General features: G+C 41.0%; 1 protein-coding gene across 2 annotated transcripts in view; it reads right to left on the reverse strand.

The window, feature by feature from the left end:
* Window positions 1-7,015: 7,015 nt before the first annotated feature.
* lrrc4ba (leucine rich repeat containing 4Ba) overlaps window positions 7,016-26,456 on the reverse strand; it is a 39,127-nt gene continuing 19,686 nt past the window's right edge. Inside the window, exons 3-4 of one of the 2 annotated variants that reach the window (XM_079818135.1) lie at window positions 13,384-13,881; window positions 7,016-11,199 (exon numbers count right to left, since the gene is read on the reverse strand). In XM_079818135.1, the coding sequence (XP_079674261.1) occupies window positions 9,262-11,199; window positions 13,384-13,629 (2,184 nt within the window). In that variant the 5' untranslated portion in view covers window positions 13,630-13,881 and the 3' untranslated portion in view covers window positions 7,016-9,261. The remainder of the gene's footprint in view (window positions 11,200-13,383; window positions 13,882-26,456) is intronic. The other variant, XM_079818136.1, reaches the window with a different exon arrangement.

The raw sequence follows: 26,456 nt of genomic DNA on the forward strand, positions 1-26,456 counted from the left end.
AACTACAATGGCAAACGAGGCACATGTTGAAACAAATCAACACGTTCCCAAACACAATAAATCATTACGTGTGATTTTTGACACACACACACACTCAAGCTGCTTTTAATGCTCAATTCCAAGTCTGTCACACACACTTCATCTCAGGGGCTAAATAAGTTTTCAGGGTTAAACAACACACTGGTCCTCTTTATAGCTCTCTTTCACCCTCAACATTAAAGCAGACCATAGTTTTGTGTGCATTGACCAGCAAATAATAGTAATTGTAGCCAATTATAATAATAACACAGAATTCAATATGAGGTTTGTCAATGTAGGCCATAAAAAGATGATCAAGTTAAAAATACAAGTTTGTTTTAAAGATGTATTCTAGAGGCTTATCTAACCTAAGTCAATTGTAAAATGTACAGTGATCCTGTGATGGCAAAGCTGAATTTTCAGCATCATTACTTTAGTGTCACATGATCCTTCAGAAATCATTCTAATATTATGATTTGCTGCTCAATAAAAAATTCTTATTATCATGTGCTGCTTGATATTTTCTGTCGAAACTGCGTTATGTATGTAACCCTCGTTCCCTGAAGGAGGGAACGGAGACATTATGTCGACATCACCGACGTATTGGGATCACATCTGGGAGCCCTATCAGCTTGGAGTGCATACAGAACGAGCCAATGCACCTTGTGCGAGATTTGCATCTCGCGCTTCGCCCCGCAGCGCGGGTATAAATACGGAAGCGGATGCAGCACACATTTGTTTTTCACTGAGTAGCCGAATCGTGACTTGTTACAGTGATGGTACAGCAACCGTGGCAACGGGACGTAACGTCTCCTTTCCCTCCTTCAGGGAATGAGGGTTACATACGTAAACAAGACATTTCCTTTCAGTCGGTCACGTTTGATATTACGTCAACGTCACAACGTATTGGGATCCCTATGGAAAACGCCACAGCTGTTGCCACTTCCAGCGCCCTGCATAAACCCCTCAGACCCCCGTCTGTTGGGGCGGAAACTTGCGCAAGGAGAGTCACTGCTGCTGTTCTGCAAGACCCACTCAGCAGATTAAAGGATAATGCTGGGAAAGCATGCCCCGGGGGGAAACTGCGGAGTCCACATCCTACCCGCAGGGTGTGGAAGATACACATATGGACTGGCCATCTGGGCAGTGCAACATACTGGAGTCTCTGGAGTGGCCCCAGCCGATCTAGGCGGGAGACTACACCGGACAAAGACAGCAGAGCGGACTCTGCCAAGGGAAAGACACGGGCTCGCCGCAGGGAGCCGTACCGTTGAAGAATACACATATGGGACCGCCGTAAGGGTCACAACATATGGCACCTAGCCCAGCAGGGGCCGCAGTACTGGTGTGTGCTTACGCTACTGGGCCTGGCGTCAGATGCTCCACCACATCTGACAGCCATATGATGGTGGAGGAACTCAACAGGGTTCACCTAGCCGGGGAACTTACTGGAGCAATAAAGCACATTTATCCGGCCCATCGGGAGGGTAATGGCACAGCAAGCAGACACTTAGAATGGGCACTTTGGTGTTACTGGCTGGTTGAAGTGAGCACACAGGAAGAAACCGGCTCTACACGGAGGCTATAGAATCTAGCATACCTGTTAGTTGTTGCCCAGGCCGCAGCTCTACATATATCTGCCAGCGAGGTGTCATGCGTCAGCGCTCAGGAAGAGGCAACACTCCTAGTGGAGTGGGCCCTCAACCCGAGCGTGCAAGGCCTCTGTAACAGATGAAGAGCTGTTCTGAGGTTTCTGAAGCTTTGCGTTCTGTCCACGTATAACCGCAAAGCGTGGACGGGACAGAGAAAAGCCAGGGCTGGTTCTGCCTCCTCAAAGGGCAGCACTTGCAGGTTCCTCACCTGTTCCTGGAAGGGAGTGGTGGGGACCTTGGGCAAATATCCGGGCCGGGTCTCAGGACCATGAGAGTTATCCGGCCCAAACTCCAGGCATGATTCCTCGACCGAAAATGTGTGTAGGTCCCCTATGCATAACGGAAGCCAATGCAGTCAGGAGCACTGTCTTCCAAGACAAGATTTTCAACTCCGCTGACTGTAAAGGTTCAAAGGGCACTCTGCCATGCCGTAAACACCAGAGATAAGTCCCAAGAGGGTACAGAGTGAGAGCGAGGCGGATTTAATCTCCTCACTCCCCTCAGGAACCTGACAATCCCCAAGGACTTACTATCAACTGCATCATTATGTGCGGCGATAGTGGCAACATACACTTTGAGGGTGGAGGGAGATAGCCTTCGCTCCAACCCATCTTGCAGGAAGGAGAGCACAGAACTGACCGAATATCTTCAGGGGTCTTCTCAAATAGGTTCCAATTAAAAGCATAGAGGCACCTCATAAATGGGGCTATAGCTGCAATGATAGTGTTTACCACTGCTTGTGGCAGATCCCCTAGAACCTCCGTGTTCCATCCAGGGACCAGACATAGAGTTTCCAGAGGTCTGGATGCGTGTGCCATATGGTGCCCTGTCTCTGAGAAAGCAGGTCCTTCTTCAGAGCAATGGACCAAGGAGGTCCTTCCACAAGGAGCACTAGTTCCGGGAACCAGGTCCAGTTGGGCCAATACGGTGCAACTAACAAGACCTGCTCCTCGTCCTCCCTGACTTTGTCTGGATTAGAAGGCTCACTGGGGAAACGCATACTTGCGAGGGTCCCCTTGTTCAGGGAATAAAACAACTGGCAGTACGACGTGTCCGGGGCAGCAAAGAGGTCCACCGGTGTGGTCCCGAGGCCTCTCCAAATCAGTTGGACCACCTGGGGATGGAGTTTCCACTCTCCCGGAAGCATTTGCTGTCGTGAGAGCTCTTCGGCTGCATGATTGAGCAGGCCCGGAATGTGAGTGGCGTGAAGCGACCTCAGACTCTTTTGACTCCAGAGGAGGAGATGGCAGGCGAGTTGTGACAGGCGATGGGAGCGTAGACCGCCCTGTTTGTTGATGTACACAAAGGTCGCCATGCTGTACGAACGGACCAGTACATGCTTGCCTCGTAGCTGCATTTTGAGGCAGCCCAGCGCAAGACGTACTGCTAACAACTTGAGGTTTGTGTCATTGATGTGCCATTGCAGTTGAGGCCCCGTCCCTAGACTCGACACTGCATGCCCATTGTACTTGGCCCCCCAGCCAGTGGTAGAGGCATCCATGGAGACACTTATTCTGGGTGAAGGGTCTGACCACGGGCTGAAAGTTTGGCGTTAATTCTGTGTGATTGTCCCATCTCAGGACCCAGTCGTAGAGCCAGTGTTGAAGCAGTCTCATATAAAGCTCTGTGAGGTGCGCTGCCAGATTGACCGAGTCCAACTCCATTCCGAGAAAAGGGATCCTCTGCACGGGGGAGTGTTTTCTCTTTTCCCAGTTGACCCGAAGTCCCAACTAGCTGAGGTGACTAAGCACCATGTCCCTGTGTTCATACATCTGCTCTCTCAACTGGTCTAGAATCAGCCAGTCATTGAGGTAGTTGAGAATGCAAACACCACGCTCTCTCATGGGAGCAATGGCTGCCTCCACAACCTTCGTAAAGACATGGAGCGACAGGGACAGCGCGAGGGTAGAACTCTGTACTGATACGCCCACCCCTCAAACGCAAACCGTAGGAACGGTCTGTGTCGAGGGAGAATTGAGACATGAAAGTACGCATCCTTCAGGTCGATCGCTGCAAACCAGTCTCGGGGACGGATGCACCCGAAGATGCATTTCTGCATCAGCATCTGGAGCAGGACCGACTCAAGAACCGCAGGTCCAAAATTGTCCGTAACCCACCACCTTTCTTGGGTACAATGAAGTACAGGCTGTAGAAGTCTGTCTTCATATCAGCTGGAGGGACCGGCCCTGTCCCGTCCTTCGCCAGTAGGACTGCGATCTCCGCCCATAAAACAGGAGCACCATCCTTCAGCACGGAGGTGAAGTGGATGCCCCTGAACTTGGGGGCCGCCAGGCCAACTGCCAACTGAATTGCATAGCCGAGTCTGATATTATGGATGAGCCAGCGAGACGGGCTGGGAAGCATTAGCAAGGCTTCTAACAGGACTAACGGCAACACAGACGTACCCGGGGTGGGGCAGCTCCCTCAGGAGCTCAGGGTCATGTCTACCCTCCTGCATGTCCATGAGTGCCTGGGCTTGATGCACCTGGAGCAACACCATGGCATGCAGGGCGGACGCAGCCTGTCCACAGGCTCTGTAAGCGCTGCCCGTTAGAGTGGACGTAAACCGCGCCAGGAGGAAGCGGACCACGCACACAGTTGCATCGCCACCGTATTTATACCCGTGCTGCGGGGCGGAGCACGAGATGCAAATCTCGCACGCCAAGGTGCATTGGCTCGTTATGTATACACTCGAAGCTGATAGGGCTCCAAAAAGTGATCCCAATACGTTGGTGACGTCGATGTAACGTCAAACGTGACCGACTGAAAGGGAACTATTTGCCAGTTACATACTACATACTGATATGTTTTCTACAAAGTCTTAAACTATACAAAAAAAATGAACTATTCCATTTACTTGACAGCAAAATTGTGATTGAGTTTTTTTCATTGCGCAATGCTGTTTTTTTAAGCTGTGTCAGAGCACCGTGATGGGCTGTGGAACTGTGGTAAAAATTGTGTTTGTTAGGGACACAAGCTACAGTCACACCCTGCCATGAAAGATTTGTCTGTTCTGTCTAGCCCTGACAATTACAATGAAGCAGTGTATATGTGAAGAATGACACCATCTCTCGCAGCTGCTTTAGAAACGGACCATCACTACAGCTTCCATCAGCAGTAGGGCTGAAGTATGATTTTTAACTTAGATGTAATTGATATTCTAGCGGCGTACTCTCAAGTGAGTACAAGCTAGTTGTGTGTGTGTTCAACTTGGTTTTGTGGCTCAGACTGTGACTGTCTCAGGGACCAATGCTATAGATCTTCTGCTGATGAATCCAGGACCAAAGTGCAAACGACCAAATACAAACATATTAAGTAAAGGCTGGAATAAGACATTTATACCCCCTCCCACCCCCCAAACACAAAAGCAAGAGCTGTCCTAGATTTGTCTGTCAAAGCATGTGCATGACTGCAGCTTTAACACAAAAAACAGGGACCATCGCAGCATATCTGAATTTCTGAATTATGTATCACGTCTGCCACTAAGGAAGTACCTCCTACTGTTTCAACTGGTAGGAAATTGGCATGGTTGGCCCCTGACTTCTTGATTGGGGGTCCATTTTGGCTAAGAGCATCATTCAGAAGATCATACACAAGTATAATATGCTAAAGAGGTTTAAACCGGGGATTTGGAAATGGATATCTGACTCTAGCCATCTCTCACAAAAAAAAAACAGATGTCGCAAACATGCATACGCAAGCTCACCATGTGCACGATCAAACACACTGCAATGACAATACAGAGTGTCTTATAGTCACATCATAAACTCGCTTTCCCACACACACGCGCACACACACAGAGGACAACAGAAATTATATCAATGAAAAACATTGGTCGAAACACTTGAATGTCTTCAAATAAGCTTACAAAAGCTGAAATGGCCATTTCCAAAGTTTTCATACACTCAGACACATGGTTAAGCCAAAACCTGCAACACCACATTCTCTGGTGCACTTTGCATAAGTCCTAACCAGCTGGTGAGCAGGGTATTTCTCTGCCACGGCTGAGATTTGCCGGCTTGATGTGTACGAGTGTGTGTGTTTTTGGGCCCTGTGACTCAGATACCGCAGTGCTACGAGGGAGAGAGAGAGGGCTCCTGTCCTCCTACCTTTGTCACAGCATTTGCATGCTTCATAAAGACTTCAGGAAGCCAGAGATATCTGAGGATGCAGGCTAGGTGAAGATCATGAGATATGTGATATGTTATAACAGTCTCTGCCCTGTTCCACTACCAATCTGCCTGGCAATACTTTCTTGTAAGTTGCTTTGGAAAGAAAGCATATGCCTTAAGCACAAATGTAATACGATTACTGTCTGGTACACACATATGCACACACACGCAAACAGATGTGTAAGTAATTCACCCGAGAAGCAAATGAACATATGCAAATCGTCGGTATGAGAGGGAGAATATGATAATTTCAAGAGTAGGGGATGATGTGCCTATGGAAGATCAATGGCGTGTTAGATATGGGCATCTCGATGATTGCTACTCAAGGTTCATGAATGCCAATGGTAAGGAGGTTTATTGATATGCAGTGTGCTGCGAATATGCTAATTTCCGATTTAAGAACACGGTTATGTCCTCGTAAATGGCGTCCTATACTGCCTCTGTCCTCGCATTTGCATCTGAGAACTGAACACTGTGATGGAGACTGTCGCAGCAGCAACAGTTGCCAGGGAAACCTCACCATAGGAACCAGTTGGGACACTGTGCCAGAGTATGGGTGCGCCAATATGTCGGATGACAATTGACACGGCGGTGTGCTCGCGTGTGGATATTTGAACGTGTTGTAGGCTAACAAGGTTTGACAAACACAGGCACAGGGACCCACAAAGATGGCACCCTGGCTCTGACAGCGTTTGGCACATTAGTGCGAAGGCGTGTTGCCGTGGCAACATGGTGTTGACATGGCACAGTCGCACTTCTCGGCACTGATAATGGGTGACATTCTGAGAACAAGCGTGCATCAGAAACTCTCTCTCTCTTTCCTCTCGCTCATATCTCTTTCTCTGCAGAGAAGAACACTACCACCAGCCAAATCACATTCTGTCTGCATCTTTGGAGAACTGTCTCCAAACCGTATAAACTCCAAGGGTTACATACAGTGATACCTCAAATACATGAGAAAAAGAAAAGACAAAAACATGGAACAAATCAAATGCCACCAAGATTCACGATTTCAGTTGCCATTTTGTGTGCCATATATTTATATATATATATATATATATATATATATATATATATATATATATATATATATATATATATATATATATATATATATATATATATATATATATTTATAAATATATATAAATATATGTATATATTTTTTTATTTCGAAGTGACTTCTGCTAACAGAACATTTTTCATAATTATAACGAGTGTAATATTAGCTAATTATAATAACAATAACAATATTACAATTAAGATAACACTTGATTTTGAAAAACAAAAAAACAAAAAGAAACTAGATCAAAACAAATAATGAAAGACACTTATTATCTTAATAGTTTTGTTTAAAAGAGCTCTATAAGTTTCTATAGTTGTCATTTATTTGTCCATTTTCATTAAAAAAAGCTTTCCAAACTCCAATCTCGTTCACTGTGTGGGTTTTTTCTTACCTTTCAAAAGCTATCCTCCGTTCGCTTCCTGCTCAAACAGTAGTTCCGTCCACATGTCTGGACACAGTGTTTGCAATAATCCATTTACCCCTGCCGTATTCACCAGAGTTTGTGTTCTGTTCTGAATCTCCTTGAATCACATTGGCAAAAAAAAGCAGGGTCCTGGTAAAGTTTTTGTCTTGTACAAAACAAAGGGGACAGGCCATTGAGGGGGCCATTTTAAGGCCCATCCATTTCCTTGTTTGGAGTTGTTGTTGTGGCTTTGTGGAGCATCAAGCAAATCGTTGTCATTGTCAGTACGTCCACTGCTATTCCAGCGTAACTGAGGGGATTATCAGCTGTAGCGACAAACACTTTTTTACACAGACATCACCTCTAGGTAAAAACAATTAAACCAAATAAATCCGCTACGCTTTTTGACATTTGATGTTTCTCAATAATGATGATAGTAGTAGTAATGTAATGGCAACAGGAGCCTATTTTTATTCAGCTTTCAAATCAAATTGGATTTGACTAAAATGTCCCATTAAAAACGCATTTTCTCAGTATAGCAGCATGTAGATAAACTTTTACAGTATTTTGTTCCATTGCATTACATAGTATCATCATTACTGTCTTTTATAATTCTGTTGATAATGGTGATATCGACCCAATTTGGATCTCAAAGGCCTGCGGAATCAAACAGTAATTATAATGTGAATTAAAATTACCTCTTCTCAATAACCCTGTTAGTTGTAGAACATTAAAGAGAAACCTTTTAAGACTTAAAAAACAAAGCCAAAGCATCTGAAATCAAACACAATTTCCAGAATATCCATCCCTGTCCCTCTATCTCCTCAGGATGCCCTTAAGTCCCATGAGGTTGTACCAAGTTTTAGATGCATTTTTGTTTTTATGCAGAGAAAGGAATTATCAGTGACAAAGCGCTACAACAGCAGCTGCTAATTCTTCAAAAGCCGTGGCTTCAGTCAGAAAAATGTAAAGATTCTTCATAATTTATTTCTCTGAATGAAAATATATTTATATATCATGTATACTTTCATAGTTTATATATTCTCTTAAAATTTGTATATCTTTCATTGTCTTTTTGCGCTTTAGGTTCTTGTTAGCTTTTCCTCTCTTCTCCTTAACTGTGACAGCCTTTGAGAAAGGGGAGAAACTGAGTCCATCATCATCAAGAAACACAGGACCTCTACACAGTGCTGGTCTGCTAATCCATCTTTCCTTAGTAGGACCACGGACCGCAACCAAATTTTAATGATCCATTTTGTTATCTGAGCTTTACGGTTCTCTAAACCATTTACACACATGATCTTTCGTTCCCAGCCAGTGTCCATAAATATTTAAGGTTGTTAATGTATTTCTATATACACTTCCTACCTAATGGTGCGTATGGTTTTGAATTTTGTAGCATCCTGCTTTATTGATGGAGATCTGTATACGATGGTGTACAGTATACACACAGATCTTTGCATCTTCTGAAATGTGTCTGTACACATGCGTAGTGATGCTGATGTGCAAAGATTTTGCTTTGGCACAGATTGGTGCAAGTTTGGCACATAATTATCAATCTTGCATTACACAAAAACGTATTGATTTAAATTGTATTGGCAAGTGTGGTTTTGTTTGCTGATGTCTGATGATCCCCTTGATATGTGCGGATCAGAGTATGGCAAAGACTGATTTTAAACTGCGGTGTGTTTGCCTGTCTTCCTTCTAGAAATTCCCCCACTCTTTGCCAGCGTACTTACTTTGTAGTGATTTCACAGCTGTATCTTGTATTCTTGTGTAGGTTATATTTCATACAATGCTGGTCTGCCTTTCTCATTACTCCTGAGAACATACCCAAAGGGGTTGAACAGCCAATACCCTTCATCGGTTTCTGTCTCCCTGATACTCTTTCTCCATTTCTTATCTGTACATTTACTTTACTCCCTTTCTCCCTTCCTCTCTTTCTCAACTTCAGATCTGGGTTTCTTGAACATTCTCCTTGGAGCCGCTCTTGAAGAGTAATGGCTCGATCTGTGGGTTTTGCCCTTTACTCATCAGGCCTTTCAGTGACCCGTGGATGCCAAGGGTCGGCAGAGGCATTGGAGAAGGCATGGAGCATGATGTACTACCTGCAGAGACTGGCACCTGCGTGCAAGAGATGGGGGTATTCTGGGCCTGGGAGCAGGGCGAAGGGTTGTTGTTATTGTTTAGGCCTCCACCAAGGCCCAGACCCATCATGTTATTGTTGAAGTGATGGGCCTTGTAGTAATGGTTGAGATGCTCTGCCCGTGCAAGGTTTGGGAGGTTGACGATTTCAGGGTGGTGCAGTCGCAAGCTCTGTCCGCCGGACCCTCCTTGCGGTACTGTGGATCCTCCTGAGATGCCGCTGCCACGGATGCCTGTTCCGGCTCCGATCTCATCTTCGACGTTAATGATCTCAATGGCTCGTGCCGGCCCGTGGTGTTTGTGCAACTGGTGCTGCTTCCTCAGCTTGTAGAACACCACCAGCATGACGGCAGCCATGAAGGTAATGGCCACAAAGCAACCAATGATAATCTTGGTGGTCTTCATCACATCATCTATTCCAGAGGGGTAGTTGGGCTCAGAAATGGGGACTGTGGAAGTGGGTTTGGTTCGGGGAGAAGACGATGAGCCAAGGATTGAGAGAGAAGAGGCAGTAGTGGGGACAACTTCATGCCAGAGGTGCCCAGAAGGTGTCGGCCCGGGAATATGGATGACGGTCTCGTTGATGTTACGCAATGCAGAATCTTCCTCTCCCGCAGTCTCTACAGTTTCTACAGTGACAGTGGTGAAGTAGGTGTAGTTGACGCTAACGTCTGCTGCGGTCACATTCAGGACAGCAGTTGCCGTAGTGTTCCCAGCTGAGTTGGTCACCATGCAGGTGTATTGGCCAGTGTCACGCAGAGTTACATTGGTGAAATTCAGTGTGCCATCATGCAGCACAGAAATCCTCACCCGATAGGAGCCATGGGTCATTAGGGTGCCATTCGGTGTGATCCAGTTCACAGAAGTCATGGAGGTACCGGTGCGACACTTGAGCTCAGCAGCCATGCCCTCGGTCACATTGAGGTCAGTGGGCGGCTCCACAATGACGGGGGCATAGCAGGTGAAATGGCTCTGGTCCAGCTCTCCAATGTACTTTCCCTTCAGGTAGGGTGGTGCGTGGCACCGCGCACAGCAGGTTGTGTTGCTCGGCACGGTTTCTTTCAGCCACCAGCTTAGCCACAACACGTCACAGTTGCACACCCAAGGGTTGTGATTGAGATGAACTCGCTCCAGCTTCTGCAAGGGTGTGAAAAGGTCATGGGGCAAAGAGTGCAGGGAATTGTGGGAGAGGTTGAGTTCCTCAAGGTTCTTGAGATCATCGAAAGCATTGCGCTCGATGACCGACATCTGAGAGTGCATGAGCCATAGTTTGCGCAAAGATTCCAGGCCTTGGAAGGATCCAGGTCTGATTATTTCCAGACGGTTCCCAGATAACTCTAGCTCCTCCAGTCGCACCAGGGGAGTCAAGTTAGGGATGTCCTTCAGGCCACACATACCCAAGTTCAGGTAGCGCAGGTTGATGAGTCCAACAAAGGCTGCATCAGATATATAATCCAGCTTTTTGAGTTCGCCTAGGTCAAGACGTCGCAGCGAGGGAACGCGATGAAAGGCATAGCCTGGTAAGGTCTCGATTGGATTGTTTCGTAACCACAGTTCTCGCAGCTTGCTGAGGTACTCAAAGGCTTGCGATGGCACCAGCGTGAGTCGGTTGTCGAACAGTTCCAGAGTGTTGAGGTTTGGGAGGCCATTGAAAGCACCCACCTCTATTTGACGAATCTGGTTCTTGGAGAGCTGGAGGATCTCCAGGTGCCGCAAATGTTTGAATGTGTCTGATTTTATCACCTAAGTGAGAAAATTACAGGTACAAGTTTAGGATTAGAGTTATGTCTGATCAATTTGTTCCTGTGAAGGGTGAACATTTTTGAAAATACAAAGTCATAGACAAAGTTTTGAAAAAGTACATGCACTACTGACTGTTGTGCTTTAAAGATAAAATGTTTTGCAAGTTGTTATCAGTCACTCCTAATGTTTGAAGAAAAACACATTAAAGGGTTAGTTCACTCAAAAATAAAACTTGTCATTGTTTACTCAACCTCATGTTGTTCCAAAACCGTATGCTGTTATTTTTAATCCATGAAAATCAAAAGGTAATTTTCTTCAAGCATGAAGGAAAAATCTTCAAGCGTTTTCCATCTCCAAAAAGGACCAAAAAACACCAACAACATAAAATCAACTTTAAAATTAAGCCATACGACAGGCCCGTGCAAGGAACAGAATGAAATTTAAGTTACTGTTCACAGAAAATCTTCCCCTCCTCTGCAGTACTCAAATGTAATTCGACACATTTGAACTGGCATTTGAACAGTGTTCAGTTCTGAAATGTTGTTGTACCGTTTCAGAGAGGAAGATTGAATAATGAATTAAAAAATTTGAGTCTGTTCTTCTTCCTCACAGTTATCATATGGCTTTAGGGGACTCGGAAAACAGCATATGAGTTGCATGGAATACGCTTATGGTGGGTTTTTCTGGATCCTAAGGCCATGTCCACCAAAGGGTTTTTAGCCAACTGAAAACACCAGAGCTCTTCTAAAAACCCTTGCTGTTGGTGCTTAAGAGCATTTGTTTTTTGTTTTCAGTTGAGACGCTATAGGCTATGTGGAATATCCACGGAAATGTTACTAGTATTTGATTTCATAAATAGTTTGTTTCTGAATATAAAAATGTCAACACAATGTAACATACTTGCTCTTGCAATAATTTTGGATGAAGAGACGTGCTTGTTGTTGTCGCATGTTATTGCTGTACAAGCGGGATGTGGCGGTTGGTCTGTGTGGTATTTGTCCCGCCCGTCCTCCACTGTGATTGGACGGCTGGGTAAAAAGTGACAGTGATGAGCGCTGCGTTTTAGCCAAAGTTGAACATTCTTCAACTCTTGGCGACCGGTAAAAAAACCCCGCAGAGCACTTAGCACTCAGCGTGAAATAGACGCTCAGTGCCTCATCACGCTGCTGCCATTGAAAACAATTGGATAAATACGCTAGCCTTGGCAAATACGCTTTGGTGGACACACAGCCTCACAGAAATGGTAATTATGAACTAAGATAAATCACTACATGAGAATTCCTTTAAAAAAAACTCTCCTTTTCCACAGAAAATAGCACACAGGTTATAAATTACATGAGAGTGACAATGACAGAATGTTCATGTTTTGGTGAACTAACACTTCAAAACCCAACAGAATGGCTTGTAACTGTAAATCTTAGTAATGGTGAAAAAAAATGACTTACAACAGTCATATTAGAATAGCAACAGTTTTTTTAGAGTTCGCTAAAACGTAATGAAAAGACTAGAGAACATTCACACATCATAAACACTATGGGTTCTGAAACCATTTGTCTCAGTGCATCTGATGTAGCCAGAACTGCTTTTCTTGGGCAGCGAGAAGCTTCCTCCTGGCCTACTGCCACAATCCCCTCTGTATATAGAGCAGGGGAGGGGAGGAGGGTGTTAAACACACTGGGTTGGGGGTGTTGAAGAGGAGGGTGGAAACTGTCAGAGCTGCACTCTTGTGGTAAAATGCTATGGGAGAAAAAGAAGCCAAAGAATCTAGGATGCCTTCAGGTATTAAAACATTTTTAGATTTTTAATCATTTCAAGTGGGGCTCGAGGACACAACAAACCAAATCAGAATTTATATGCTTAAATGGAGGCTTGATGAAAAGCATTATTATTATTCCTCATTTTTAATAGGCTTGTTTTTGGTTAACACTTTCAGTGCCAGGGTTAGCCGTATATTTTCTGTTATTTTCTTCATCTTGAGAATAAATCTAAACCTTCACACTCAAAGTAGGTCATCTTAACAACTGACTTCACACTGAAACCTCAATATTTGAGGTGCTAACATTATTAGTGCTAACACAACATTAGTAAAACGGATACTAAATAAGGCTACAAATAACAAACAAATAAACATAAACATCCTTTCCCAAAGTCTAAAGGGAAAAGAATGCTGTGGTCCATATTTACCTGTATCGAGTTCTCCTGTAAGTTGAGGTATCGTGTGTTGTTTGATATACTTTCTGGCACCTCTTCTAAGTTTCGTCTTGTACAGATCACTCGACTAGCTTGATTAGAGCAACTGCATGGCACGGGACAGGTGGAGGCGGCTCCGACTGTGTCTTGGCCTGGGAGGATGAGCCGCAACAGCAGCTGAACCAATAAGAGGAGGAGGGGGGAGGGACTAGGAAGGCTGGTCACCGTGGTGATGCGCATGGCAACTGGGTCATGACCCTTCCTGTATTCCAAAGAGGATGATATTCCAATGTCTCTTGAATGCTGTCTCTTTACCTGTTGTAGCTTCCTCCCACAATGGATGTCATTTTTCAGTAGAAATATTCGGTCTCCTTGGTTGGTGGCGTGTTTTGTTCTTGTTTATTTTTTCATACCGATACAATTACAAAAGTCATCTTTTCCGTAACAGGTCCTCTAATGTGATAGGCCGCTTTGTGATGAATACATGTTTTACTGCAAAAGAGAAACAAAGAAGAAAGCCATGTTTTGTTACTCTTACAGAGTCAAATATTTCAGGTGCACATAATAGCTAAAATGCCACATAATAATTACTTGCAATCAAATGAATGTTGAACAAAATGAATGCCTCAAAAATAGTTTTAGGGATCCAAGGCCTAAAGGTGTTTCCATCTCTCATCTGGAAAACTCAACTACTGTACATTTGTAATGCACATGGATTCTTGTCTCTCTGTGCATGTTAATGATCCTCTTGATAGGTATTCATGTTATATATAACCAACCTAAAACACCCTAGACTTCAATTTGCCTGCTGTATGCAAGGTTTAATACATAACTTGCAGCATCATATGTGAGATTAGAGTCTCCTTCTCCCAGTAAAACTGCATCTGTCATAAAATCACTGAGACCCATTGAAGTTTTGTTCCTCATATTTACATCTGGGAAGCATAATGTAAATAATATTTCACAAATGTGTTGCCACCTGAAGTTAGGCAGTAAAAAAAACCTAAAAAAAAAATAAAAAAAACCTTATGTTGAATTTGGGTCATTTTGACCCGGAGAGGATATTCTTTTCCCCGAAAATGTTAGTTAATGTTATCGCATGTTAACTAAAACTTACAGACTTTGCTCACACAGGGTATAACTACTTATACTACTTATGTCATAATTGTTGACAATTTTTTTTAATCTTTAGTGATAATATAGCATTACCAGCGATTTACAAGCAATTTTTAAAAGGCCGGTGATTTTTGACCAGTAACATCAAAAGTGTTACAGGGTTTTCAACACAGCATAAGGGTTAGTTATCCCTAAAAGATAAAACGGTAAATTCTTTACAGAGGTTTTCTTTAGTATACATTTTTATACTTTTTGTATTTAATTTTTATTATTGGGAATGATTAATCTATGCATACGTTTCTTTTTTTCAAATTGTTTTTGTTGCATTGTTAATCAAAATATCATCTTTCATCTTTAAATGTGACCCTGGACCAGAAAACCAGTCATAAGCCGCACAGGTATATTTGTGGCAATAGCCAACAAATATACATTATATCCATTGTCATTAGGATATTAAGTAAAGATCATGTTCCATGAAGATACCGTAAATATATAAAACATTTATTATTCGTAGTAATATGCATTGCTATGGATATTTGGACAACTTTAAAGGCAATTTTCTCAATATTTCGATTTTTTTGCACCCTCAGATTTTCAAATAGTTGTATCTTGCCAAATATTGTCCTATCCTAACAAACCATACGTCAATGGAAAGCTAATTTATTCACCTTTCAGATTATGTATAAATCTAAATTTCAAAAAAATTTACCCTTATGACTGGTTCTGTGGTCCAGGGTCACAAATGATACTTTTAAATCGTGTTCATCACTTACATTAGTGATGGTCAGACTACCGTTCTTGCTAGTGAGTAACATAATACATGGTTTAAATAAAAAAAACACATTTTACTCATATTTGCAGTGAGTTAATTCTGGACCCTGGCTATATGCAATACACAGAACATATCTGGCTACACTCACCTTCACTAGATTTATGTGCTTAGCCCCCTTGTGCTTTTCTGCAATAATAATGCACGTGTGAACTATGGTACTAATCTTTATGTCCATATTCGCCCATAGACTTGAGGCTCATGGGGTCTTACAGCAGCATTAACGGGCGCAATGTGCTATAGCTGATGGATTGCTAATTCAACACGAACCCCATGCAAGGGGGCTCACTGCAGGTTATTTAGACTCTAGTAACCTTATATAAGGGTATCCAATGAGATACAGGCCGTTACTAATGATGATGGCCCTAATTATCGTACTCTGACATGCATGTTCATTTAACACAGGATTTTACACTCGGCGCAGTGAAAAATAAGAGGAAGTGAGACAGGAGATGGAGCGAGAGAGAGCAGGGCAGAAGGCAGAAGGATGGAGAGATTATTAAACTGATAGATGACTGTACAGCTGCAGGGATAGAAGAGAATCATCAACACTAATAGATGAATACTGAGAGAGAGAGAGAGAGAGAGAGAGAGAGAGAGATCCAAGTGAAATGTGAAAGAGAGACAGACAGTAAGGAACAGATATAGGCTATAAAGAGGGAAATGTTAAGAGAATGAGATAGAGGTTGAGGAAAGAGAGGAGAGGGAGAAAACATTAATATTAATAATTTCTCCCAGAGAGAGCAGCATGAGGAAGGCTTAATAGAAATGGATGAATATGAAACAGACAGAGAGATAGAAAGAGGAGAACGACAACATAGGTGCATCAAAAACAACAAGAGCACAAAAAGATGGGAGAGATGCAAGGAAGACTACACAAAGGAATGAATATAAAACAGTGAGAGAAGAAATAACTACCACTGTTTGTGCTTGTATGCGATGGGGAGGCGATAAAATTAGTTTGAACACTCGATGAAATACACAATTACAGTACAATGACAATACAAACACACATCTAAGCATGTCTGTATGGCTCTCGTTCACTAATCATTGCATACGATTATACTTGTTTATGTTCACTGGAAAGGGTATCAGACAAAATTTCGGCCAAACAAATGTGTATGCACATACATGTTATTTTTTGTTCATTTTGAAAAGTCACATGCAACTTTTGAAAACTAGAAATAACTTCAGACCCTGCAACGAATATCTGCCACTGGATATGGCGCATTTCTTTTGAATGATAATAATTATAAACACCATACAATAATATACCATCTTTGTTGCATTCTTTGTATTGAGTCAAGAGGTCTACTGGTAAAATGTCTTTCCACTATATGACTACACAGTTTAGTCAAGAGTTCACCAAAGCTGAACTTTCTAATAGACAAAATGTCTTTGTCCTAACATTTTTATGCATATGGATGGACGTTAAAGGAGCACAAAGTGTGTACCTGTCCTTACCTACACTCTAAAAAAAAAAAGGTTCTATATTGCACCAAAAATGGTTCTTGGCTCGTAATCATAGGGGAACCTTTTTTAGTGCTATATAGCACCAATTTTGGTGCTTCAGTGGTTCTTCAGCGGTTCTTCAGAGGTTCTTCAGCGGTTCATCAGAGGTTCTTCACCGGTTCTTTGACTAAGGTGCTATATAGCACCTCTGAAGAACCGCTGAAGAACCACTGAAGCACCAAAATTTACGAGCCTTTTTTTTTAGAGTGTAAGAATGTTCCTTTTAGACATTCTTTACTCTTTGCAAATGTATATACATGCTCTAAAGATGCAACATCTTCCCTAACTTATCTTACATTTAGATTAAGTGCGAACTGAATTAATGAATCATGATTTTTGCATGAAAATATTTGCAGACTCTTTAATAAGCACAAATACAAGGTGATGAACCCTGGCTCAAACACACACACACACACACACACACTCCAGTCAGGGGAACAAATGTGACGTCCCCTGCTGCTGCTTCATGGTGACCATAACCAGTGTTTTACTGTAAGCATTAACATGCCGTTATGGGCAAAAGCCATTTGTAGAGCTGTCATGTAACAGGAAGCCATGCTCCAGGCCCTCTTCTATAAACACTGCAACTCAAGCATCACTAATACAGTCACAACCTGCAGCAATACCTGCCTCAGTTGTTCCCTGCTGCATCTGCTGGTAACCAGGTGGGTAACCGCTATAGCCCCAAATGTGTTTTCAGTAGCCCTGGACCTTATGTTCTGTCTCTTTCACAATTTGAAAGGGTTAGTTCGCCCCAAAATGAAAATTCTGTCATTCAGTCCTCACCCTTGTGTCGCTCCAAACCCGTAAGACCTTCGTTCATCTTTGTAACACAAATGAAGATATTTTTCATGAAATCCGAGAGCTTTCTGACCACCCTATATATAGCAACGTTATTACCACTTTAAAGGCCCTGAAAAGTAGTAAAGACATTGTTAGTCCACGTGACTAGTTCAACCTTAATGTTATGAAGTGACAAAAATACTTTTTGTGCGCAAAAAACTAAACGAAAAGAACAACTTTATTAAACAATTTCTTCTCTTCCATGTCAGTCTCCTACGCTGCTCACATTGTAAACACGGTGCAGCGCTTCTGGGCTCTACATCAGAACGCCGGCTCACTATTGGCTGACGCTGTTCACATGAGCACCACGACACATGCATGCAGGAATCTGGCCAATCAGTGGCCAATAATGAGCCGGAGTTCTGACATAGAACTTGGAAGCACTGAATAAATAAAAATTCTCGGAGATTCTCGTCGCTTCATAACATTAAGGTTGAACCACTGGAGTCACATGGACTATTTTAACATTGTCTTTACTACCTTTCTGGGCCTTGAAAGTGGTTTATGATGTTGCTTTCTATAGAGGGGGGGGGGGGGGGGGGGGTGGTCAGAAAGCTCTCAGATTTCATCAAAAATATTTTAATTCATGTTCCGAAGATGAACGAAGGTCTTACAGGTTTGGAACGACAAGGGTGAGTAATTAATGTCATCATTTTCATTTTTGGGTGAACTATTTAATAGAAGGAAACTAAATAAATGTGCAAATATTAATGATTAAATGAAAATGAAACTGGTTCTCAACCACTACGGTCCCTCAGCAAGCTTCCAAGAGGGACTCAAGATGACTTAGAAGTATTTAAATTAATAAATTAGAGTTATATTAGTTTAATATGTTAATAAGAATCTAAATCCCATGCTAAAACAATCAAGATGTGAACTGAAATCTTTGTTACCTTTAATAACTATTGCATATATTTCAGAACTTCTGGAATCACAAAATTAATTGTGGTTAATTAAATATATTACATTAATTAGCCCTGTTTATTGAATTAAAAAAAGTTTGAAAACAAGCAGCTTTGTCATAATTACAGCAGAAATATTTTAGCGTGGGAATACTGTATTAGAAAATGTGGGGCTGCATTAAGGAGCTATTTCGACCAAATTTAACCTTTAAAAGGTTAGTTCACCCAAAAATGAAAATTAGCCCATGATTTACTCACCCTCAAGCAATCCAAGGTGTATATGACATTCTTCTTTCAGATTAATAAAATCAGTTATAATAAAAAAGTCCTGGCTAATCCAAGCATTATAATGGCAGTGAATTGTTGGGTCATTTTTGAAGTCCATAAAAGTGCATCTATCAATCATATAACTGCTCCACAAGGCTCCGGGGGATTAATAAAGGCCTTCTGAAGCGAATTGCCGCATTTGTGTAAGAAAAATATCCATATTTAAAACTTTATCAAGTAAATTATCTAGCTTCCAACAGATCGCCTTCCGTATTCAACTTTCGGAAAAAGTGTAGTGCCTCTCACAGTTCAAAATGCTTACGTTACGTCTGACGTCTGATGTTTTTTTCCGATCTGGCGGAAGCTAGATATTTTACTTTATAAAGTTTTAAATATGGATATTTTCCTTACACAAACGCATCAATTCGATTCAGAAGGCCTTTATTAACCCCCTGGAGCCGTGTGGAGCAGTTATATGATGGATAGATGCACTTTTATGGACTTCAAAAACAGAGCAACAATTCACTGCCATTATAAAGCTTGGAAGATCCAGGGCATTTTTAATAAAACTCTGATTTTATTCGTCTGAAAGAAGAATGTCATATACACCTAGGATTACTTGAGGGTGAGTAAATCATGGGCTAATTTTCATTTTTGGGTGAACTAACCCTTTAATTCTATTTTGCTGATGTAACCCAATAAATTTAGGTTGATTGATTGATGTTAAACATATTTTTGACTTAGATGTTCTAATACCACCTGAAGCAAATTGTTCTGGTTAACATTTTTTTAAGTATCATAAAAGTTGTCTATTCAACTGGTGGTTGGATCTGGTGGTTCTCGTGTTAACAGCTCACTACACTCTTAAAAATAATGGTTCTTAAATGGTTCTTTGGCGAGGTTCCATGAAGAACCTTTAATATCCAAAGAACCTTTCCATTGCACAAAAGGTTCTTTGTAGCGCAGAAAGGTTCTTTAGACTATAAAATAGTTAGAAAAAAAAGGTTCTTCAAAGAACCTTTCACAAAACGGTTCTTCGGGGAACCAAAAATGGTTCTTCTATGGCATCACTGTGAAACCCCCTTTTTGGTTCTTCCTGGCACCTTTATTTTTAAGGGTGTAGAGGAGAAGATTCAGTATATAGTGATTTTAATAAGGTCTTTTTCTCACGCAGAGCTATTGAATGACTTCAGAAGGCTTGGAATATTAAATTGGCTTTTCTTTAGCATGTTAACAAATAAAAAATAAAAACAATGTCAGAATCATTATTGGAGCTCTCTTTCTAAATATGAATGGAGCAGGAATCCTGCTATAAATATAGATTTTGAGGGTTTTAGAGAGTCATAAATATTTATAATATATCATTATAATGTTGTTTGCATAAAAATGATTTCAAGATAACAACGTTTTGGTGTTATATACACTTTTACTAAACAGACCAGTCCAGTGTGGGTAAATGAGAAACATACTGTTTTCCCGCATTTGCAAGGAGGTTATGCATTTAACAGCATGACTTAACCAGGTTACGTCTGAAGTTTAAAATGGATCATGGGCTCAGTCCCTGATGTTTGCAGAATCTCATCGCGCTCATTCCTAACGTTGCATTTTGTGAGCCAAAAAAGAAGGGCAAGAGCGCTCACCATGAAGTAATTATTAAAACATCATCCTGGAAATTACGGTCACCTTATTTTATCTATCTGTGTTGTGTCATCTTCATGCATGATCGACAGGAGCTACAATTAGCTCAAAGTGTCAACTGCCAATTAAATAGCTGTGATGGGAGATGGCATCTGCTGTGATGTTGATGGGAAATGGAGTCCAAAATGACAGTGATGACAGGAAATTGAGTCAGCTGTGAGCCTGTTGGGAAATGTGGTTTGAATGGTTGGCACATAAAATGTGTTTGCAGTGTGCACGCGAGACACTGTGATCCTGTTATGGTCACTGTCTCACGCACTCAAATTCTCAACCCACCTTGAGCCCTTTATCACATGCTTTATGTCTCTGTCCATAAACATGTTAAACGCCACTGATTGCCTTTATCCTCTCTCCCATTCTACCAACACTCTCTCTCACACTCCCGTCTGTGTCCAGTCGGTGTGTAAATACGCCGCTGGCCTCTAAGTCTGATGAAAGGTTAACCTGCTGCACTGAAACATATTAACCCTTTAGCCTACATTCTGCATCAGCATCCTGGAGGATCTTAGCCTCACTCTCTGTTTCAAATCACAGCACAGTTACCATGGTTACCTTTTGCCAAACTTTCTCTCAACGCCAAATTTTATTCTAAAGTGATCATCAGTTCATACAGTGCCTCCATCCTATAATGCTTTTTACACACTCATGCGTCTGGTTCACTATCTTTGAGGGGACTCTCCATAGGCGTAATGGCTTTTACATTACATTAACCCTACCCCTAAACCTACCCATCACACACAACTTTCTGCATTTTTACATTAAAAATTACATTTAACTAACATTTAAAATGACATTTAACTAACTAACATGAACTAACCATGAGCAATACATTTGTTACTGTATTTGTTCATCTTTGTTAACATTAGTTAATAAAAATACAGCTGTTCATGGTTTGTTCATGTTAGTTCACATGCATTAACTAATGATTTAATACTTTAAATGTTGAAATCAACATTAACAAAGATTAATAAATGCTTTATAAGCGCAGTTCATTATTAGTTCATGTTAACTAATGTTAACTAATGAACCTTATTGTAAAGTGTTGAAATGTAAAAATATGTAGCTCCTGCCAGACCGCCTCTATTAGGGATGGCTGACGCAAAACTGACGTTTTGGTGCTTTGCCGAGATCCCGAAGTGCAGATGTTTCGAAACACTACTCCGAACAGTGATTCGAAACACCAATGTCACGTGACTATGGCTAAATGAAGCTTCGAAGTGTTTCACCAGGTGGCACCTGTCGAAACTGCGTTTGATTGAAAGGGATTGAACAAACCACACAGTCACACATCTGTATAAACCTAATTCCTCGCAGTTTAAAGGTGAAGTTAATCCGTCTTCACCTCGTGGGTTTTGTGATAGCAGTGATTTTCCCTCATTTGTAAGTTACTTGCAAAAAAATAGTTGTGCATGCCAGCAACAAGTGTCCCTTGTGAGAGGATTTTTTCAAAGCCTGGAAAAATTACATGTAAAAAAAAAGAAGTTGGCTAAGTCCTTCAACAGCAGAGCAAATAATATTTTTGAATAAAAATGTTATGTAACAAATGTGACACATTGTGGCTTTATTTATTTTTATTAATCATATTTATCAATCATTAATAATTTTTCATGACCAAAAAAAAATCTATAGTTGTCCACAATGAGGAGGCTACAGGTTAAAAAAACAAGATCATGTAGTTGTCAAACAGATGTTAAAAACTTTTTTTTTTTTACATGTATCGTCAAGGTTATTTCAGATCAACACATGCAAGTGACCACTAGGTGTCACCGTAGAGACGGGTGTCAAATTGATTCGAAGCTTCGAAACAATATATGGCACATTTGCTTCAACTGTTTCAGTGCTTCACGAAGCCTCGGTCTGCCCATCATTACCTTCCATACATATGAAAAAAGCGTACCTGGCGTAACTATGACGTTGGACGTAGCGTAAGCATTTTGAACTGCGAGAGGCGTTAGACTTTCTAAGTTGAATACAAAAGGCAGTCTGGCGGACGCTCCGATTGTTTTCATCCGAAAAAAGAGAGTCATATACACCTAGGATGGCTTTTTTGGGCTAATTTTCATTTTAAAGTGAACCACTCCTTTAAGATCTCCGCACGCGTATCTGATTTTCTCACAACTGTTTAAGTTCATTTAAGGTGTTATTTAACTCATTTAAGACTGCTATTATGAGAACACTCGACAAAACGAGCATTTTGGCATAATTCTTTGTGTTATTGTTTGTTCAAGCACGAAAGAGAACTTGATACTGGCGCGCATATTTCTGTGCGTTGTTTGTGTGACACATAGACAGGACATTCACAAACAGTGAGTTTTCTTTTGTCTGGTCAGGCTTAAATGGTTAAGCCATTTAAGCAAAAAAAGGTTCTATAAGGTTCCTGACCAGGGGCCACAGAACTCAAAATTACTTATTATTATTCATACATTAATATTTGTATTACAATCGAACTTAATTAAAATGCTAAACACAGATCATACAATCAAGATGTTTCTTTCCCCCGCAATACCTATTGGTTTTATTTAAGAACATAAAGTTTCTGTAATATATTATAGTTAAACGTATATTGACTATAGCATATCATTAAACTGGGAAAGTATAGGGCAACCACAACGAAGTTTCAAGAACTTCTTCATTTACTAAATTTATAGTGCTGTTATATAAGGGGCTTTCGGTTGAGAACCACTGCTTTAAGGCGTGAAAGGAAAAAATGACACGCATCACCTTTGACCTCGTAATGATAATACTCGCCTACGCACATGTCTTGCTTTTAGCACAAATACTGTACACATCCACAAAAAGCGGTTGCAGAGCGCTGCTCCATCTTGAGGGAAAGTCCAATTTTAGGATTTACACTGGTATGGATTCTGGGGCTAGCGACGTGGCCTCCTTATTCCAGCTACAAAACCTTCTATGATATCAGCTGTAATAGAGAGGTCATGCCTCAGCATTACACTTAAGATCCCATCACGAACAATACACATACTGCGGCGAGAGATTTGAAGGAAAGCGGAAAGCAGTGCAAACGTGAACATACTCTCCCCCCCACGTCTGCCAGCTGATGCGGAGAAAGAAAAAAAAAGCCTAGTCTATTTTTACTTCAGAGTTGAGTCCAGCAACTGTGTTTATTCCTTTTAGAGGGAGATGTTTGAGGTGGCACGCCGCAGACAAGGGGGGGCCGCTAAAAAAAAGGATTCTGCCATGTAAGCAAAACCCCAGAGATAACCCATGCATCTGCTGTTATACAACAAAACATGTGGACCTATGAAAAATGGTAATTATTGGTCGGGCAGATTGCCATTGACAGATGCACTGGCACTACAACAATGTGTATGTTGAGCTGTTATTGTTTCCCCTGTAATAAAATTGTGACAATTAATTTTAGTGGCGGTTGCCGGCTAACACACTGGGTGGCTGCACTATATCAGCTGAGACAATACTGCAGTTAAGGAAAGTGAAGTTTTTACAGAACAAGACATCAATTAAATGTTTGTGAATCACTGAAATCAGGAAGCTATATAGAATAGCCTCTGGCATTCAGGGAGCAATATATCTAAAAATATCTGATGATTAAGTTATCTTGGTGTGAAATGGCGAGATCAATGGTGCAAGTAACACAAAACGCTCCTGATCCTCAGCGTTGAGATGATGTTAATGAAATGTAACTAAATCCAATAACTGGGCCATACGTTCCTCACACAGAGCCGTACAGTGCGTTAACTAGGCTCAGCAGTCGGCTAAGTACCTTATCATCAGCACAGACAGTGAGCGAGCTAACATAAACTCCACACAAACTCTACAGCAGTCGTCACCATTGGGGAAAGACTCTGATTATGCAAACATTTCAGAAAAAGAAAAAAAAAAAGAAAAACCATACATACTTAAATCTCTGCTCAGCATAAGGATGCATTTATTTTGAACAGCAGGCACTTTCTACTGTATGTCTTCGCAGGCTAAGATGGAGCGTTAATTCCAAAATAGAAGTTAGTTAAAGGCTATCAGATGGTTTTAGTGCGTAATTGTAATTATGAAGACATGATGACCCTGACATGACTTATAAAACTAATTTAACGCTCTATTAATAAAGACACCGAATAGGGATGTCAGAAAGCTGCCATAGCGCTATAGACAATAATAACACTATAATAATAACACTGCTTATCTTAATGTTGAACCATACACATAAATCTTTCATTAATTATCAAATTCAGATATGTGTACTGAGTCTGCAAGAATGTCTACCCTAGTGAAAAATAGATATACCAAAATGTATTTGAAATACATGTATTTTATGCTGAGTATACTACAAATACATTTACATATTTTATGTACTTAATATAAATACCCTGCAATTGTACTGTTGGTATACTAAATTGATGTAATTAAAGTCTGCTAATTTTGTACTAAATGCACTTAGTTATCCAGAAATAGTGCTGACAAATTAAGAAAACAAATTACGATTTTGGGATTTTTCTCCACACAATGGTCTTCAATGGCAACCAAAATATTGAAGGTCCAAATCAATGCAGTTTCAAAGCGCCTCAAAGGGCTTCAGAGGCTCTGCACGATCCCAGACGAGGAATAAGGTCTTATCTAGCGAAACCATCGGCCATTTTCAAGAGATAATAAACATTTACACACTTTTTAACCTAAATTGCCCATCTTGCGCTGCTCTGCAACACGCTACGGATTGCACAGTCACGTCAGAAAGGTCACGCTACGTAGGTGAAACTACTGCCCCAAGCAAACGTGCGAGGACTAATAAAAAGGGCCTTTACAAAAAAACTCCATCTCCAACTTCAAAATTGTCCGACATCGTTGTTTAATCGTTTTTTGCAATAGCAAGTTTCAGTACACTTTAAATATCTTGCATTTAATACGTCAGTATATATGGTAATGGACTTGTAGTATAATTACTATGAAATAAATGTGTTTATTATAGCAAGTTTCTATACACTTTAAATATCTTGCATTTAATACGTCAGTATATATGGTAATGGACTTGTAGTATAATTACTATGAAATAAATGTGTTTTAAATACATTTTTGGTAATAGCAAGTTATAGCAAGTAGCAAGTTTATAGCAAGTTTCAGTACACTTTAAATATCTTGCATTTAATACGTCAGTATATATGGTAATGGACTTGTAGTATAATTACTATGAAATAAATGTGTTTTAAATACATTTTTGGTATAGGTGTTTTTCACTAGGGTTATAATATAGAAATGAAAAAAAAAGCACGGACTTGACAACCTGGACTCTTTGGTGCGATGGGAGTTTCTAGTGGCAACTGCACATCTTCGATACTAATCTACAGGTCAAATTTGTGACCAAAAATTACATAGCACAAAACATCGGTCGGATTTTTTTTCCAAGATCAGCTCTTAGAGTAAATGTGCCAGATGTCCTTCATTGAGAGACAGAAAATTCACACTGCTTGTCACTCAAGATTACTGCAAAGATCTTGCAGTGTAAGTAATGATTGAACTTTGTAGCAGGTGCGCAGGTTTGTGAATCTGATTCTTTTTAAGTATTCAATTTGTTATTGATACCATGTTTTACACTATCAGCTTTTTGTGCATCTTGATGCATTGCGTGGCTGATTTTCCAGAAATCAAAATGTTACACTCCATGCATCATGGTTCTGTCTAAAAAATAAAATAAATAAACAGTAAACATTTTGGTATGTTTTAATCCCAATTTTACATCGAGCACATTATTGCTAAAAAAATATTTTCCCCAATGTTTATAGCGTATTTATTTCTAGGAAGAATTAAGCTCTGTTGTGCTAAAGTAATGTGACGTGTAGCAATATTTTATTTTTAGGCAGTCACATGGGAGTGAGGCTGACATGCTTTTTTATTCTGTTGCTTCACTACGGGCAGCAAAAATGCATCTGTCG

Source organism: Gobio gobio (assembly GCF_949357685.1).
Source record: "Gobio gobio genome assembly, chromosome: 1".
In the NCBI taxonomy this organism is placed as follows: domain Eukaryota; kingdom Metazoa; phylum Chordata; class Actinopteri; order Cypriniformes; family Gobionidae; genus Gobio; species Gobio gobio.